The sequence below is a fragment of the Microcebus murinus genome, chromosome 22 (genome assembly GCF_040939455.1).
Source record: "Microcebus murinus isolate Inina chromosome 22, M.murinus_Inina_mat1.0, whole genome shotgun sequence".
Taxonomy (NCBI): domain Eukaryota; kingdom Metazoa; phylum Chordata; class Mammalia; order Primates; family Cheirogaleidae; genus Microcebus; species Microcebus murinus.
Window position 1 is genome coordinate 20295135 of NC_134125.1, and position 16308 is coordinate 20311442.

At 48.2% G+C, this 16308-nt stretch overlaps 1 protein-coding gene across 3 annotated transcripts in view; it reads right to left on the reverse strand.

Moving 5' to 3' along the window:
• The window catches only part of AP1B1 (adaptor related protein complex 1 subunit beta 1), a 54314-nt gene that overhangs the window by 21187 nt on the left and 16819 nt on the right, over positions 1-16308 (reverse strand). For all 3 annotated transcript variants that reach the window (XM_075996688.1, XM_012763842.2, XM_012763839.2), the window contains exons 2-8: positions 13968-14030; positions 10681-10786; positions 7817-7952; positions 6754-6999; positions 4714-4904; positions 3647-3868; positions 199-319 (exon numbers count right to left, since the gene is read on the reverse strand). In XM_075996688.1, the coding sequence (XP_075852803.1) occupies positions 199-319; positions 3647-3868; positions 4714-4904; positions 6754-6999; positions 7817-7952; positions 10681-10786; positions 13968-14004 (1059 nt within the window). In that variant the 5' untranslated portion in view covers positions 14005-14030. The remainder of the gene's footprint in view (positions 1-198; positions 320-3646; positions 3869-4713; positions 4905-6753; positions 7000-7816; positions 7953-10680; positions 10787-13967; positions 14031-16308) is intronic.

The window sequence follows — 16308 nt, forward strand, 5'->3', positions numbered from 1 at the left end:
TCCTGCCCCACCCAAGAACATTCTTTAGTAACAAAAATATTAGTTTTTTTTACTTGCTTACAAAGCCCCTTGCTAAACACTCTTTAAGAAACAAAGTGTTAATGGTGAGACTTATCAGCTGGCCCAGAGACCACAGCTCGTTGGTGGCAGAGCTGTCCGACACCAACGCCCGTGCCCTGACAACCACGCTCTGCTGACCTGGGCGATGTTGGCCTGGGAGGCCAGGCGGATCATGATGTCTAGTTTCTCCAGCTTCACGTAGATGGGGTCATTATACTTCACGAAGAAGACCTTCATCTCATGCTTCAGGATCTCAGGCCTGGTGGTAGGGCAGGATGCCCAGAGAGCAAAAAGCAAGGCTTAAGCTTTATGAGAAAACCCCTCCACATTTGCCAGGACATTTCTAGGGTTTGAGGTGGAGTCTGATGTCTGTGAAGGCAGAGTCACTACTCTGGCTGCAAGCTCCTGGGAAGAGGGCCACTGACTGGCCTGAGCAAGGTTCTGACTGGTTACTGCCTACCTGACCACATCACAGGAAGGGAAGAGGAAATACAGCAAGAGAAGTTCCCATCTGAGAGGCAGCAGGCACCATGTGACAGGCTTGGGAATCAGACAGACCTTGGCCCCAATCCTAGCCTGTGACCCTAGGCCTCTGTTTCCTCACCCATGAAATGGGAATGACACTGCAGAAAAGCATTATCACTGCAGACCTTAGTCTGCTAATCATAGAAAGGCCTGGCATGTGGGAAGTCGGATTTCAGGAGTGTTCTCTATTCCCTAAATGATTAACTGTGCCAAGACTATTTGTATAAACACTTAGGTTTATGCTAAATACCTGCTTTCCTTCTGAGAGTCTGGAATTTTGTTAGTTACAGCCAATAAAAACTTTGGGTGCTCAGTCTCAAATAGGCTTCCCCAGGCAGAAACATTACACACATGTTGCTGCATTTTGTCGCTGGGGGAGGAGTGTGCTTTGTGCGACACCCCCATGGGTGGAAGAAAGCATAAGGAAGTCTCTTACGGATTCCCACCTTGTATCCTGACTGCATTGCTCTGACGAATCTAAGCTGTGAGCACAGCTATATACTGAGTCCTATGAATCCTACTAACAAATCTCTGAATGTGGGGATGGTCTTGGGGACCGCGACACAGACACCTACATAACAGGCCTGTTTATGAAAGTTAGACAAGAAGCATCTAGCATGATTGATGCCCACCTCAGAGAAGGCACTTGCTAGGCAGGAACTGTCACCAGTGGAGCACTGTCACACACATCACTGCCCCTCCCTCAAAGGCAACACCCTTCTGCCCTCAACTGACACCACCCACTGCAGTTTTCTTAGACAAGGAAAGTTCAGAGAGGTTGAGAGGCCTGTACTAGGTCACACGGCTAATGCTAATAAGGATGGCAGCAAAACGAGAGCCATCACCCCCTGACTCCTCCTCCTATGCCCTTTCCAGAACAGAAAAGAGGAAAGAAAAGGAATGAGGACAAAGGGTAAAGAAGAAGACAGGACAGAGAGAGAGGAGGAACCCGGGGGCTCAGTGCTATGGGGAGGAGAAATGGGGTACACAAGCTATGGGGAGATACTGGCCAAGCAAGGAGCCTTTGTCATGCCCCATGGGACAAGGGAGACCCCGAGCTGGGTAGCAAGAAGGTAATTTCTACAATCAGGACTTGGCAAAAGCTGCCCAACTACATTCCAGGACCAGGCCAGGTTGTGTCTCAGTGACATGAACAACTTAAGAGATTTATCATGTTAAATATAGCACAGGGAGCCCTTCACACTGATCTAGATCTACAAGTCACTACACCTTATTAAGTCTTATTAAGGGCATTTATGTGTAAAGAACCACACTGCAGGCCGGGTGCGGTGGCTCACCCTGGCATTCTGGGAGGCCAAGGTGGGTGGATCACTTAAGGTCAGAAGTTCGACACCAGGCTGAGCAAGAGTTAGACCCCATCTCTACTAAAAATAGAAACAAATTAATTGGCCAACTAAAATTATATATAAAAATTAGCCGGGCATGGTGGCACATGCCTGTAGTCCCAGCTACTCTGGAGGCTGAGAAAGAAGGATTGCTTGAGCCCAGGAGTTTGAGGTTGCTGTGAGCTAGGCTGATGCCCTGGCACTCTCTAGCCCAGGCAACAGAGTGAGACTCTATCTCAAAAAAAAAAAAAAAAAAAAAAAACCACACTGCAACTGGGAAGCCCTAGTTTCATTCCTTGGTTTAGACACTCAGAAAGCTTTCCCATGTTTACCTCCAAAACCTTCACAAATGTCCCTATTCAACCAATATATCTGGGCCCCCCAGGGAGTACTAAGAACCAGACTGAAGCTAGGACAAGGAGAGCATGCTCTCTTCCAAGAGAGAATGACTACGAGAAGCTTTAGTCTCTGCATATCCCCGCTCATAGCAACGGGCCTGAGGTAACACATGGATACTCAACAGTTAGTTGCTGCTGCCAAGTCCTGATTGCTGAGTGAGCCGTTGGACCAACAAGGCTGGGAGGAGAACTAAGGAGGCCAATCCCTAGAGCTGCAGGGCTCCCTTACTCAGCTGCCTCAGACGAGGAGGGGATTGTTCCAGAGAACTCCTCAGACTCTGTAGTGTTCAACTGTTTTTCAGTTCCAGCCTACCCTGGAATCAGACCCTCTGTTTTGGGAAAAGACTTACTGTTGCAGTCACTCTCACGGGAGGAGGGAAACGGGCTGCATGGCATTTGGAGTGACTCTGATAAACTCCTCCCCTAGGCCTCACTGTTGATGCAAAGTTCAACAGTCCTTACCATCTCGGAGTTCTCCAAACTCACGGAATTGGACTAGAGCTATGGACTCCGTCCCCAGGAAAAATGCACACAGACACGCAAAATCTTACAACTCATTTCAGGAGGGTTCTGTGGACTCTAAAACCATCCAATGTGCAGGTTAAGAAGTCCCAAGTCAGCCTAACCCAACCTGCTGCTCCTGGTTAGGTTAAGCCAAGGCTTCTCAACCTTGTCACTATTGTCATTTTGGGCCTGAAAGTTCCTTGTTAAAGAGGCCACGCTGTTCATTGTAGCATACTGATCAGCATCTGTGGCCTTACCCGCTCGACATGCCAGTACCATTCCCCGATGTGAAAATCAAAAAATGTCCCCAGGCCGGGCGAGGTGGCCCACGCCTATAATCCTAGCATTCTGGGAGGCCGAGGCGGGCGGATTGCTCGAGGTCAGGAGTTCGAAACCAGCCTGAGCAAGAGTGAGACCCCATCTCTACTATAAACAGAAAGAAATTAATTGGCCAACTAATATATATATAGAAAAAATTAGCCGGGCATGGTGGTGCATGCCTGTAGTCCCAGCTACTTGGAGGTTGAGGCAGAAGGATTGCTTGAGCCCAGGAGTATGAGGTTGCTGTGAGCCAGGCTGATGACACGACACTCACTTCAGCCTGGGCAACAAAGCAAGACTCTGTCTCAAAAAAAAAAAAAAATGTCCCCAGACCCCGGGAGTCAAAGTCACCAGTGATTGAGAACCCCTGGGTTAAGCTATGCTTTAAAACTTCCGCATGGTGACAGGTCTGTTTCCCTTGAGAGCCCCTGTTCCGAGCAGAAGAACTCCCCCGGGGATGCATGCCGCATAAGTGCATGGTGATTCCAGTACCTTTTCTGCACGATGAGGTTGATGTTGCGCAGGGCCACGTACTGCAGCTCTGGCTCGGCTGACAGCAGTGTGACCAGGGGTGGGGCCAGCTTCTTGAGCAGTGTGCCATAGTAGTCCAGGTCCTTAGACAACATCTCCATGAACTTCATCAGCACCTTCACAGCAGAGAGCACCACAGCAGAGTTGGCATGGGAGAGCCTGGGGGTGACCCGCTCACAGATGCTGGGGTCCGTCCATTCCAATGGGGCACATAGGAGAGATAGACAAGGGAAAATATCCTGTTTTTAGTTATCAAAATAGCATGTCTTCTGTAGGAGAGAGATCTAGATCCTGGCTCTGCTGCCTGCTAACAGACCCCAAGCAGGTTCAAACTACTCTGACTCTCAGTTTCCTCATCTATAAAATAGAGATGATGCCTAGTTCACAAAGTTGCCAGGGGCCTAAGTGAGATAATGAAGGTAAAGGATGAGCACAGTGCCTTGCACGTGGTAAATATTCCTTGAGTGCAACTCCCTCCCTTCCATCTGTTGCTAGGGCATGCCAGTGGGGCAGAATATAATGTTGCTTAAAACCAAAAGTCAGGTGAGTCACAGCTAGATGAATGCACGATTCCCTCCACTTCTCTAAGCTGGAGTTTCCTCATCTATAAAAGGGGGGATGGTGGTAGGACCTTCTTCAGAGTTGCTTTAAAGATTCTCTAATGTGCGGAAAGCACGCAGCAGAGCCTTAGGCACCACTGATAAGTCAATGAATGGTGGCTTCTGCTGCTACCCATCTCCTTGACTCAGCCAAAGTGACCAGGGTCACCATCAGCTCTCAAGTCAGGCCCTGCCTGTGCCCACAGTGAGCAGTAAGCTGGCTGCCTGAGGCAACACTACTGACTGCCAGGTTCTGGAAAGGTGGGAAGCAGCTGGCCTCCCTTGAGGCGTGTCTGAGGATGGTTTGTGGGGCAAGGCCCTGGAAAGGGGCCCAATAAGGTCTATGACCCAGCTCATGGTTGGAAGCCCCTGAGGACCAGGTCTGCGGGTCCTCAGGCTGGGCTGGCAAGCAGTGGGCAACCTGCTCACCTCTGGGCCTCACGGTCGTCCTTGGGCGTATAGTTGGCCAGGCAGTCCAGAATGAAGATCTGGCCCCACTCGGTGCACTCATTTAGGGCTGTCAGTAGCTTGTTAATGGACTGTGGGTTCAAGTCGAGCAGGTTGCTACTAGGGTGAGACTCGGCGATCTCCGACAGGGCGGCCACTGCGTTTGCTACCACCTGGTTAAGAGGGTGGAAGGGGCAGAGGCTGGAGGTACTGCTCATAGGCCAGGGGGCAGTGGGGTAATGATGCTGGCTGGCCAGAGGTGGAACATACTGAAAGGAATATGACCCCATAGGCAGGACCTGGACCCATATGACCCACTCCAAGCACTCACCCTGCTAACTCCTCTGCAAACTTCAAGTAAAATAAGTATACCTACCATCTAAAAAATAAGAAAGATCTACCTCCAAGTGTCTGGCAATAGAAAGCACTCCCAGCTACCTAAACACAACAGCCTCTGTCTACCAGCTATAACAGTTCATTTCATTGCTTGTCAATTGTGTTTCTCAGAGCTAGAAGACTCCTGCAGAACTCCTTGAACTTGCTGGGAACAGATGGGGCTGGAGAATAGAAGGGCTTGCCAGGTGAAGCTCTGGGCCCTTAACATGTTTCCACTAGAGCAGCTGTTATACTATTATTTTGTTTAGAGATAGGGCCTCACTCTGTTGCCCAGGCTAGAGTATAGTGGCATGATCACAGTTCACTGCAACCTCGAACTCCAGGACTCAAAGCAATCCTCTTGCCTCAGCCTCCCAAGCAGCTGGAACTACAGGCGCATGCCACCACACCTGGCTAATTTTTATTTTTTGTAGAGATGGGGTCTTACTATATTGCCCAGGCTGGTCTTGAACTCTTGGCTTCAAGAAATCCCCCAGACTCAGCCTCCCAAAGTGCTGGGATTATAGCCATGAGCCCTTGCACCTGGCCTAGAGCGCTATTTTTAAGTGTGTTTCTGCACTGTGTTCAATTTTTCCCTGTGAAAAACTGCTCAGATGCCCATCCCTGTACTGGCTGCTCAGTGTCCATTTGTGGCAGTTGCTCAGTGTTTCTGTAGGATACACAGTGGGGAAGGCTGGGCCCAGGCATTTGTGTATTTCATTTTAAACAGGTCCTGATAAACTGCCCTCCAAACTGCTGTCACCACCATGAGTGACTAGAGTCCCATCCAGCCACATCCTGACGTCCTGTCTCCCAGGCTATGCTACTTCAAGGGTGACCCTCTATAGTCCTATACAGATGTGGGGAAAAGGAAAAGCACCTCACATTTGGCACTTGCAGACGGTCTTGGTAAGAAGACAGCAACAATGACAGTGACAGGAAGGGGAAGGAGGGCACTAGTACTGATCGCACACCCACTGTGTGCCAGACCATGCCATGCATGTTACCTTCACAGCACTTCCGCCAGCCATGCACAATTAGATACATCTTACTGATAAAGAAAAGAAGGACCATCCAGGCACAGTGGCTCACGCCCATAATCCTAGCCATCTGGGAGTCCTAGGAAAGAGGCTCACTTGAGGTCAGGAGTTTGAGACCAGGCTGAGCAAGAGGGAGACCCCATCTTTACTAAACATAGAAAAAATTAGCCAGGCGTAGCAGTGTGCACCTGTAGTCCCAGCTACTCAGGAGGCTAAGGCAGAAGGATGGCTTGAGCCCAAGAGTTTGAGGTTGGTGTGAGCTAGGCTGATGCCATGGTACTCTAGCCAGGGCAACCAAGCTAGACTCTTGTCGCCAAAAAAAAAAAAAGAAAAAAAAAAAGAAAAAAAAAGAGGGATCTGCAAGGGTAGGCAGCTTGCAGCCTGCCCAAGTTCTCACAGCTAGTCAGAGGCACAGAGATGGGAATCCAGGTCTAGCTCCCTCTAAAGATGGTACCTGAACCACCGCAAAGCACAAGAACAAGTGATACACCCAGCAGGGCTCTCTGACTTCTAAGAACCAGGGGCTGCCTCATGGAGGGTCAAGCCAAGGTCTTCCCAAGCAACCCAGGAGGTGGTAGAGATGGCATGGTGGGTGGCAGTGGCTTACCATAGGGTTAGAGTCTGAGATGAGGTCTTTAAGGGTGTCCAGGAAGCCCTGGTCCTCTACCAGCTGGGCGTTGATGTCATGAAGCTTGGCCACACACACAGCGGCTGTCTTGCGCACGTATGGATCCTCATCCTTCAGGCACTTCCGGAGTGGTTCGCACAGGTACTCTGTGATCTTGTCGACGCGGATGCAGCCCATGGTCCGCACAGCCAAGGCTCGAATAAGGGGGTTAGGGTCCTCACAGTCCTGAGGGGAACAAGCCATAGGCCAGGGGAAGGGACAGAATGAGCCACCTGTGGCTTCAAATTCTCCCTGACCTGCAGCTCTGAGCACTGCTGGGCTGAACGACCAGACAGTTGCTGTGGGATCTCCAGCAACCGCAGGTGACAGTACCAAAAGTAAATGCCATATAACAGGCACCTAGCATCTGCCAGATACTGTGCAGGGCTATGCACGTTGTCTCCTTTGATCCTCACAGCAGACGTACAATACTGGCCCCCGTTTCCCAGGTGAGGAGGCTGAGGCTCTCAGGAAGGTGGGAGCTCACCTGAAGTCACAGAGCAGAGCCGTGATTCAAACCCACATCCATCTAGTACCACAACCCTCAGTCTTTCCACTGGGACACAGAAACCCTCATTTTCCCATATCTGAGCACTGACAGAGCTAGTGGAGCTAAGGTTCTGAAGGTGTACAGAGCTACACTTTCTACAGAAAATGTAGAAAGGAGCAGCCTAGAAGGGAACACAGAAGCTCTCAGATGTCTGCTGAAAACTTCCCTGGCAGAGTATGCAGGGCCATGGCCACCCCCAGGGACATGAGGGGATCAACAGGCCTTGTACCACCTCACATGGGATGAGTCAGGCAGGGTCTTTAGCACCTGATTGTCTGCAAGAGGGAGCCCTCTGCTGGTGGGAGAGGCCCTCAGGCTGGGCAGCAGGAGGCAGGCAGTCTGGAAAGGAGCTTCAGTGTTTCCATCTGGGGCCACCAGGCCACACCCCAAGAGACTGAGGGGAGATGGAGCAGTACACACCTCATGCCCCACTCCCACCAAGCTCCTGCTCACCTTCACAAAGGTGTTGACAGCCATAATGGCCATGTCAGGCTGACTCTTGGCATAATTCATCAAGTACAGATACACTAGCTTCTTCAGCTCCAGGTTGTCCGTCTGCATACAGTTTACCACATCGGGGAAGAGGGCACTGAAAGGTCAAGATGGTGTCAGCATGGGGAAGGCTAAAGAAAGGAAGAGGAAGATTTTCAGGCTGAGAATCAGGGAGTCGGGGACAGTGGGTAGGAGGGAAGAGAAAGACAGACAGGACTCGTGGTAAAAGGGAGGGTGGTATCAGTGATGCTATGCTACCAACAAACACCTATGGGTAGAAATGGAATCCCAAAGGGTGATTTTAAAAGTAAAAAAAGTCCTTAGATTTTTTTCACACAGTTCAAACATGAGCTCAGGAGTCCATCAAACCCAGAGCTGCCTCTTGCTAGCTGTATGGTATTCTTCTCGAGTCTCAGTTTCCTCATTTGCTAGAAAAGTACAACAGAAACTCACTTCACAGGACCCTCATAATTTTCATTTTTTTTTTAAACAGGGTCTTGTTCTGTCACCCAGGCTGGAGTACAGTGGTGTGATCATAGTTCACTGTAACCTTGAACTCCTGGGCTCAAGTGATCCTCCAGCTTTAGCCTCCTGAGTAGCTGGGACTGCAGGTGTGCACCATTGTGCCTGGCTAATTTTTAAAAAATTAGTTTGTAGAGATGGGGTCTTGCAATGTTGCCCAGGCTGGTCTCAGACTTCTGGCCTCAAGTGATCCTCCCATCTTAGCCTTCCAAAGTGCTAGGATTACAGGCATGAGCCACCATGCCCAGCCCATTGTGATAATTCAATGAGACAATATAGTTAAGATACCTGGTCCTTGATATCTGAGAGGTGCTGAGTAAAATGAAAATGATTTTGCTGATACTTAACGTGGCCCCTTACATTGGGCTGCTGGTTCTGGAAGGTCATAAGGAAGCAGGGATGGACCATGCTGCTTTCACCACAAGAGCCAGCCCTGGTACTCATAAGAACTAGCACAGCACAAATGGAGCCCATGCTGTACACCAGGCTTGGTGCTAAGAGCTTTACATCCTTGATCTCATTTAACCACTCTGAGAAGCCTGGGGATTATCCCCATTTCACAGAAGACATACTGAGGTTCATAAATGTCAAATAACCTGCCTGAGGAGCCAGGTCTGAATCCAAAGTCCATGCTCATGACTACTGGGTAGAACACTTCCCAACATGGTACCCAGGGTCGCAGTCACAGGCCCTCTTGAGATGTGAAATATGGTTAGAGATCAATTTTCTATTTCTAGAACCATCACCTTCCTGCTGAATTCTGATGCTTTTACAGGCAAGGCCATGGCAACACAGTCAAAGTGAACTTCTTGAATCCCAACAGGCAGGAGACCAGCTAAAGCTGAAATGGATGTGTCACCTTGGATGATGACACACGAGGAAGAACGGGGAGTGGGGAGCAGGGTAAGGGGGAGAAGGAAGAACTGTGATGAGCCTGACTTGCTCTTTTGGGTCTGTCACATCAGGAAACCAAGCTCTTTTGAGACAGAAGAACAAAGATGTTTCCTCTGTGAGGAGCTGACAGTGGGGCTCTGGTTGAAGGAGAGCGGCTTTGTCCTGGAAGGAATCTGACTTAGGAGGTGGCCTGCTTTCCTAGCAGACACCTGCTCCCTTTGCTGCTCTCTGCATAGCTGCATCTCCTGAGTCATTGTCAGGAGGTCCCTTGCTGAGGGTGGCAATGCGATAGGGCGATGCATGGGGAAGCCTGGGGCAGTGTGATCCTGTCATAGTACCTGGATGAGGAGCTGCTCCATGTCAGCACCCTGGCTACAAGGCACAGGGCTGGGCACCATGAGGGCACAGAGCAGAGGGTATGGGCAAAAACAGCCTGGACTTGGATTTCAGAAGGGCTAGGCTTGAGTCCTTGGTCTGACATAAATGATGCAACTGATAGGTAGTCATTTTACTCCTTTATCTTATTTCTCTGGCAGTAAAAACATCATTACCCACAATGTGGCAATTGTACGGAACTTCTGAGAAAATCTGAAAGTGTTTTGTAGATTCTCAAACACCATGCAACATTAAGTTGTCATAAACTCTTGTCCCCTGGATTGGAGTCTTTACAATCTGGTGGGCAGGTAAACACAGTACCCATAAGAGAACAATCTAGATTTAGTGCTGGGTGACAGGAATACAAAACACATGCTTTGAGTTCAGGGCAGTAGGCTGGGGTGATGAGAGAAGGCAACTAGGGCAAGGCAGACCTTGAATGGGTTTTAAAAGATGGGAAAACAAGCCAGGTCACCGGGCATTCCCAGCAGTGGGAAGCAAGAGCAAAGGTATATCAGCCATTCTGCACCCAATTGCTCTGGTCAGCAGGTGCAAACCAGAGGTGGCAAACTGGTGACAAATTAGAGAAATCCAATCTGCAGTCGTGTTTCCCCTGGGCCACACAGTGTTTGCTCAATATCATCTGGCCATTTAAAACAGAGAGGTTTAAAATAAAAAATCCAGATTTCCCATTCTTTTAAAAGCCAGAAGACCTGGCCGCACTGGGTCCTCTTCCCCAGTCGGCAGCAATCCTCTGGAGTTTGCGGTAGAGGATTGCTGCCACACTCACTCCATTGCCTGCTGCCTTTTCAACCTAGTCCAGTTCACTGGCTCCATTACCACCTGACCCATCAGCCTCTGAGCTCGTGACTCCTGTGTAAACAAAATCTCCTGCTGGGAAAGGAGGTTCATGAAGGGAGCCACGTGAGGGGACACAGTTTCCTAGATACCTGTAAAGGAAAGATCTGAAATGGACACAAGCTATACTCTCCCGAGAGCCAGCTTCTGCTACCACCCAGCCTACTCCTGCACACCTGACATCTTTGCCCACGGTCATTGATGCAATCACTTTTTTCACTGCCTCCTTCTTCTTCTCCTTCTTGTCACTGTTGAGCTCTGCCTTCAGCTCGAAGATCTCCCCTGAGAAAAGGAGGCAAACATAAGCAATCCTTCCCCACTCTGCCAGAGGATAATTTCCTGTCCCCAATTTTCAGAAGAACTGGAGGGAGGCAAGTGAGATACCCCATACTGCCAGCTAAGGGCAACTTCAGGCTCCTGGCCTCAGGTGTGACAGGCAACAGTGAGGGACTACTGTTAAGAGAGGAATTATCAAGAAGAAGCTTGGAGACTACACTGGATTGAAGAGACAGGAACTGTGGAAGCTACAGTTTCTAAGGGAGATGAAGAGTGTGATGGCAGGTCCTGCTCAGCCAAACTACTAAAAACCCAGGAAGGGCCAGGCGTGGTGGCTCACACCTGTAATCCTAACACTTTGGGAGGCCGAGGCGGGCGGATTGCTCGAGGTCAGGAGTTCGAAACCAGCCTGAGCAAGAGCGAGATGCCATCTCTACTAAAAATAGAAAGAAATTAATTGGCCAACTAAAAATATATAGAAAAAATTAGCCGGGCATGGTGGCGCATGCCTGTAGTCCCAGCTACTCGGGAGGCTGAGGCAGAAGGATTGCTTGAGCCCAGGAGTTTGAGGTTGCTATGAGCTAGGCTGACGCCACAGCACTCTAGCCCAGGCAACAGAGTGAGACTCTGTCTCAAAAAAAAAACAAAAAAAAAAACAGGAAGGCAAGGCTCTCTTCAGCTACCCTCACTCAGCCAAAGGTCCTTGACAGCAAGTGCGATGGAATCTGGGTACTTTAGGTTTGTGGGGAGAGGCCAGGATTGGACCGATCGCCACACATAGGTTTTTCCTGTTTTCCTAGAACCTCTAGTTACAAGAGCTTGCTCAGGGTTTCACTTCCTGAGTCAAAAGTGGTTGCTCAGCTCTGAAAATGGGGATTCAGCTACTTCACGAGGGCTCAAACATGTCATGAATTGTTCTCAAGAATTTGATGATCTCGAAAAAGCAAATGAGGAAGTAGCATTGTTCAGGGCCCTGTCATGGAGAGATAGTGAGGACCCTGAGACAGGCTAGGAGGGAAGATTTTAACTTCCTGAACCTTTCCCTAACCCCAGCATCACAGTAAATTTCCCCCCTACTGTCTCATTTCATCATTACAACTCTGCATTTCCCCCCATTTTTCAGACGAGCAAATGGAGGCCGTAGGGGCTCGATAACTTACACAACTAGTAGGTGGTAGGGCCCAGAGTCAAAACCAGGTCTGCTAGCTCCAAAGCACGTGCTCTAAATCCCTGTGCTTGAGCCTAGCCAGGACACTCACTTTGCTTCTCTGAACCTGTTTCCTCGTCTGTACTCTCTCCTTTTTCTAGGGTGTCGAACCCAGGCCTCTCTCCCCAGACACTCTCCCCAAAAGAAAACCCACAAAAATCCTCCACCACTGACATTTCAATACACCCAGCACTAAGTTCAGTCCCTGGCCTGGCTCACCAGGCTCCACATGACTGATCTCTGCTTATCTTGTCAACCTCTTCTTGCATCACACTCCTCAGTAATTCAGTCCCAACTATTTTCCTTTCCCTGAATGTACCACAAACAGATCCCTTGCTTCTCCCTTCCTCACAGCCCTCTTTATCTGGCCAGCCCCTCCTGGAGTTCTCCTACAGTCCTCTGCAGCCACTACCCTTTAGTGTGGTTACTACCTAATAGACTGTCTTCCCTGCTCAACTTTGAGCAATGCCAGATCAGAGACTCTGTCTGTCTCTTCCACTGCACGTGGCAGGGGCTCAGTGAAAACCAGCCAGGCCAATAAATGAAACACCTGATGAGGGGCAAACTTCAGGTCCTGGCTCAGTTGATCCAACTACAGACTCTTTTCATCTGGTCAGCAGGCATGTGTTAATCTCACTTGGAAGGAAGGAGGCAGGAAGGAAAAGCTGGTCAGAAAGATGCTTACAACAGAGAGAAACCAAATTTGCCAGCCACAACAATATCCTCCATTTCCTTAAAAGCAGAAACAACTAAAATACCCAATGACATAAGCCTAGCTTAGCAAATTTCTGTGCAGCCACTCAACAGACTTAATATTGAGTCATTAGAACTGTTGGGAATGTTTATGATAATATCAAATGAAAAACAGGATGAGAACTCTGGCTACAACCCTGAAAAACAAAAACATGTGCTCATGGATAAGGATTAGGCACATGTGTGCGTGCGCGCGCGCACACACACACACACACACACACACACACACACACACACACACACACACACACACTGCTATGGGGTTGCTGACAGGATTGTGTGTTTTCTTTCCCCCAGGAAAAAAACAATCTTTTTTTTTTAAAGAGACAGCATCTTGCTCTATTGCCCAAGGAGGAGTGCAGTGGTGCTATCACAGCTCACTGGAACCCTGAACTCCTGAGCTCAAGCAATCTTCCTGCCTCAGCCTCCTCAAAAGTTGGGATTACAGATGCATGCCACCATGCCTGGTTAATTTTTCTTATTTTTTGTTGAGAAAGGGGTTTCTTTTTATTTTTTTTTGAGACAGAGTCTCGCTTTGTTGTCCAGGCTACAGTGAGTGCCGTGGCGTCAGCCTAGCTCACAGCAACCTCAAACTCCTGGGCTCAAGCAATCCTGCTGCCTCAGCCTCCCCAGTAGCTGGGACTACAGGCATGCGCCACCATGCCCGGCTAATTTTTTCTATATATATTAATTGGCCAATTAATTTCTTTCTATTTATAGTAGAGACGGGGTCTTGCTCTTGCTCAGGCTCGTTTCGAACTCCCGACCTCGAGCAATCCGCCCACCTCAGCCTCCCAGAGTACTAGGATTACAGGCGTGAGACACTGCGCCTGGCCAAGAAAGGGGTTTTGATATATTGTCCAGGCTGGTCCTTAAACTCCTGGCCTCAAGCAATCCTTCCACCTTGGCCTCCCAAAGTATTGAGATTACAGGCCTTAGCCACCTCAGCCAACCAAAAGCATAATTAAGCCATGGAGAACAAAAAGGGACTTTTTTCCATACTTGGAACTAATGCTCTTCCCCTTCCTGAGTTCTAAAAGGAAGAATCAATTTCTTATACCATCAACAGTTCAATTTTATGGATCTACAGGTAATGAAGCCTTAGGCCATTCTCACCTCTGCCTCCAGGCCTGTACCCCCACCCCCTCTCTCCACCCCTACAGGAAGCAAGCAAAAGGGTCAGGCACTGAAAAAGCAGGACAAGGCCCATAATGAAACAAACAATACCTTTCTTGGTCGTGGTGAAATACTTTGAGTCAGTCATTTTGGTCCCTTATTTGTGGCCAGATTCTGTAAGACAGAAGACAGAGGGGACTTTCAGTTGTGTTCCATTCCATTTTCAGTTATGGTTCGCAAGAGGAAGGAGGAGGATCCAACACACATGCAGTATGGGAAGATAGCTGCTTATCTCTTTATGGGCAAATGAACTGTTAGGTCCTGGCTGATCAGATTTTAGAAGGTAATTCTGAGGGATCTATCAAATGTTTGAGTGTGCATATCTTTTGACCCAGCAATTGTACTTCTAGGAATCTCTCCCACAGAAATATATGCACAAGAGCATAAAGATTATACTGTAGCACTATGACAATGTGCCACTGAAAATAACTTAAATGCCCATTGATAAGGGAATGGTTAAATACTCTAGAAGAGCCCGCAGATTAAAAAACACTTAATAGTCGTAGTTAGAGGAGCCCAGCACTGTGCTAAATGCTTTGCACATGTTAACTCATTAAAAACCTCATCACAGCATCATGGAGGTACTATCATTACCCTATATAGGCAAATGTGCTTGGAAAATGCCAAGGCTAGGGAGAATTCTCTCTACCTACAACTTAGTTCTGAGCTTCTAAAACAGTGATATGTACTATTCATCTCTGGAGAGGAATAGAATCTATACACTGTAGACTCTATCTACAACATTCCCTAAATCTGGCCAGTTTTCTCAAAGCATCTCTCAGGACATCTCCTAGTACAAAACTCACATTGCAAAGTACTAATCTAAAGCAGTAGAATAAAGAAAGTACTAAGGCTCCCTAGTTCATTCAACAAGCATTTATTGAGCATCTACTATGTACCTCAGTAGTTTCTCTTGGTCAACAGATGAAAGAAAAAAGAAGATACACAGGAACCAAGTCACCTGGTACATGGCCAAAGCTTCTGAGATTGTTCTAAGATTTATTAAGAAGCTATCATTTTCTGAACCCCTATTAAACGCAGGGGCTTTCCATACATATCTCATTTAATCTTACCAATAATGTAACTGCTTTTAACTCCATCTTACAGATGAGGAAACAGGCTCAGGGACATTAGGTAACTTGACCAAGGTCATGTGGCTTGTAACTGGCTGGGCTAGGAGATCATCTCAGCCCTACCTGAGCCCAGCACCTGTGCTCCATCAGTGAAGGAATTCTGCTTCTCCCCCAAGAGGAAGGACAGATCCCTGATAGCAGCTAAGGACTCAGTCCAAAAAACTTTGAGACCTTTAAGTGTAACCTTCCAATCCTACCTGTAGTTTAATTAGGAACAGAAAACCACACAACCCAAAACACAGACATTTATTTGAATGTAGAAAACTTACTTCACTTTGTCCCTTCTGTTGCCTCTAAGGAAAGAACTCAAAAAGTAACCCATCAACAACAACTTTCAATTCATTACAATGCAGGGGCGAGATGAAGGTTATTGGTGCAACAGATGTGAAGGATGAGAGATTGTTTCAGTCTCTAGAAACCAAGCCAACACAGCCCCTTTCTGGCCCAATTGTATTTTTCCAGATTCAGCTTGTATCTGTGGCAGGATGGCATTGGGGATGTTGCCCAACTGAGAGACACCCAGAGATTTTGTTTCAGTAATCAATGGGAAACAAATATGTACTGTCTCAGGGTTGCCTTAAATCCTTTGTTGATCCCATTGGAATAAAGGAATAAAGGCTTCACTGACAAAACAGCATAAAGAAAAAAGACACAATTCTACTTGCCTCTTGCTTTGCAAAGTTGAAAGAGGAGGATGGTATTTTTCTATGGGAGCTGCGGGAAAGAGAAGAGACGGCTGAGTCTGATGATGCAAGCCCTGCAGGGAGGACTCTGACTGGCCGGTCCTCGCTGCATGAGGCAGGGCTGTAGAAAGACCCACAGAGGGAGGACCCACACGGCTGGCATGCAGCTCCGTTCGCCCTTCCCTTCATGCCTTGCCCAGTGCTCTGCATGGAGAGTGTTCAATCGATAATTGTTGAAAGAAATGAAAAGGGGCCACTGAAAATCCCAGGGAGCCTCAGCCTGCTCTCTGACAACTCTGTTACATAACTAGTTAGCATTTGTTTCCAAGAGGAATTTACTTACACTCAAAAGAATCTTTTTTGCACACATATAAAGTCATTTTCTCAGAGAAACCTCACCAACCTGGAGGTCCTTTTTGGAGCTCTGAGAAGGAGCAGGTAAATTAGATTATGGGATTTCTGCCATGCAATAAAAATCTTCACGGTTCCAGCAGCCACAGACTTGAGAGCATAACTGGCAACAGTGTCTAAAATAGGAGAATACCTTTCTCAAAGTTAAACGGAATCTAAGAAGAG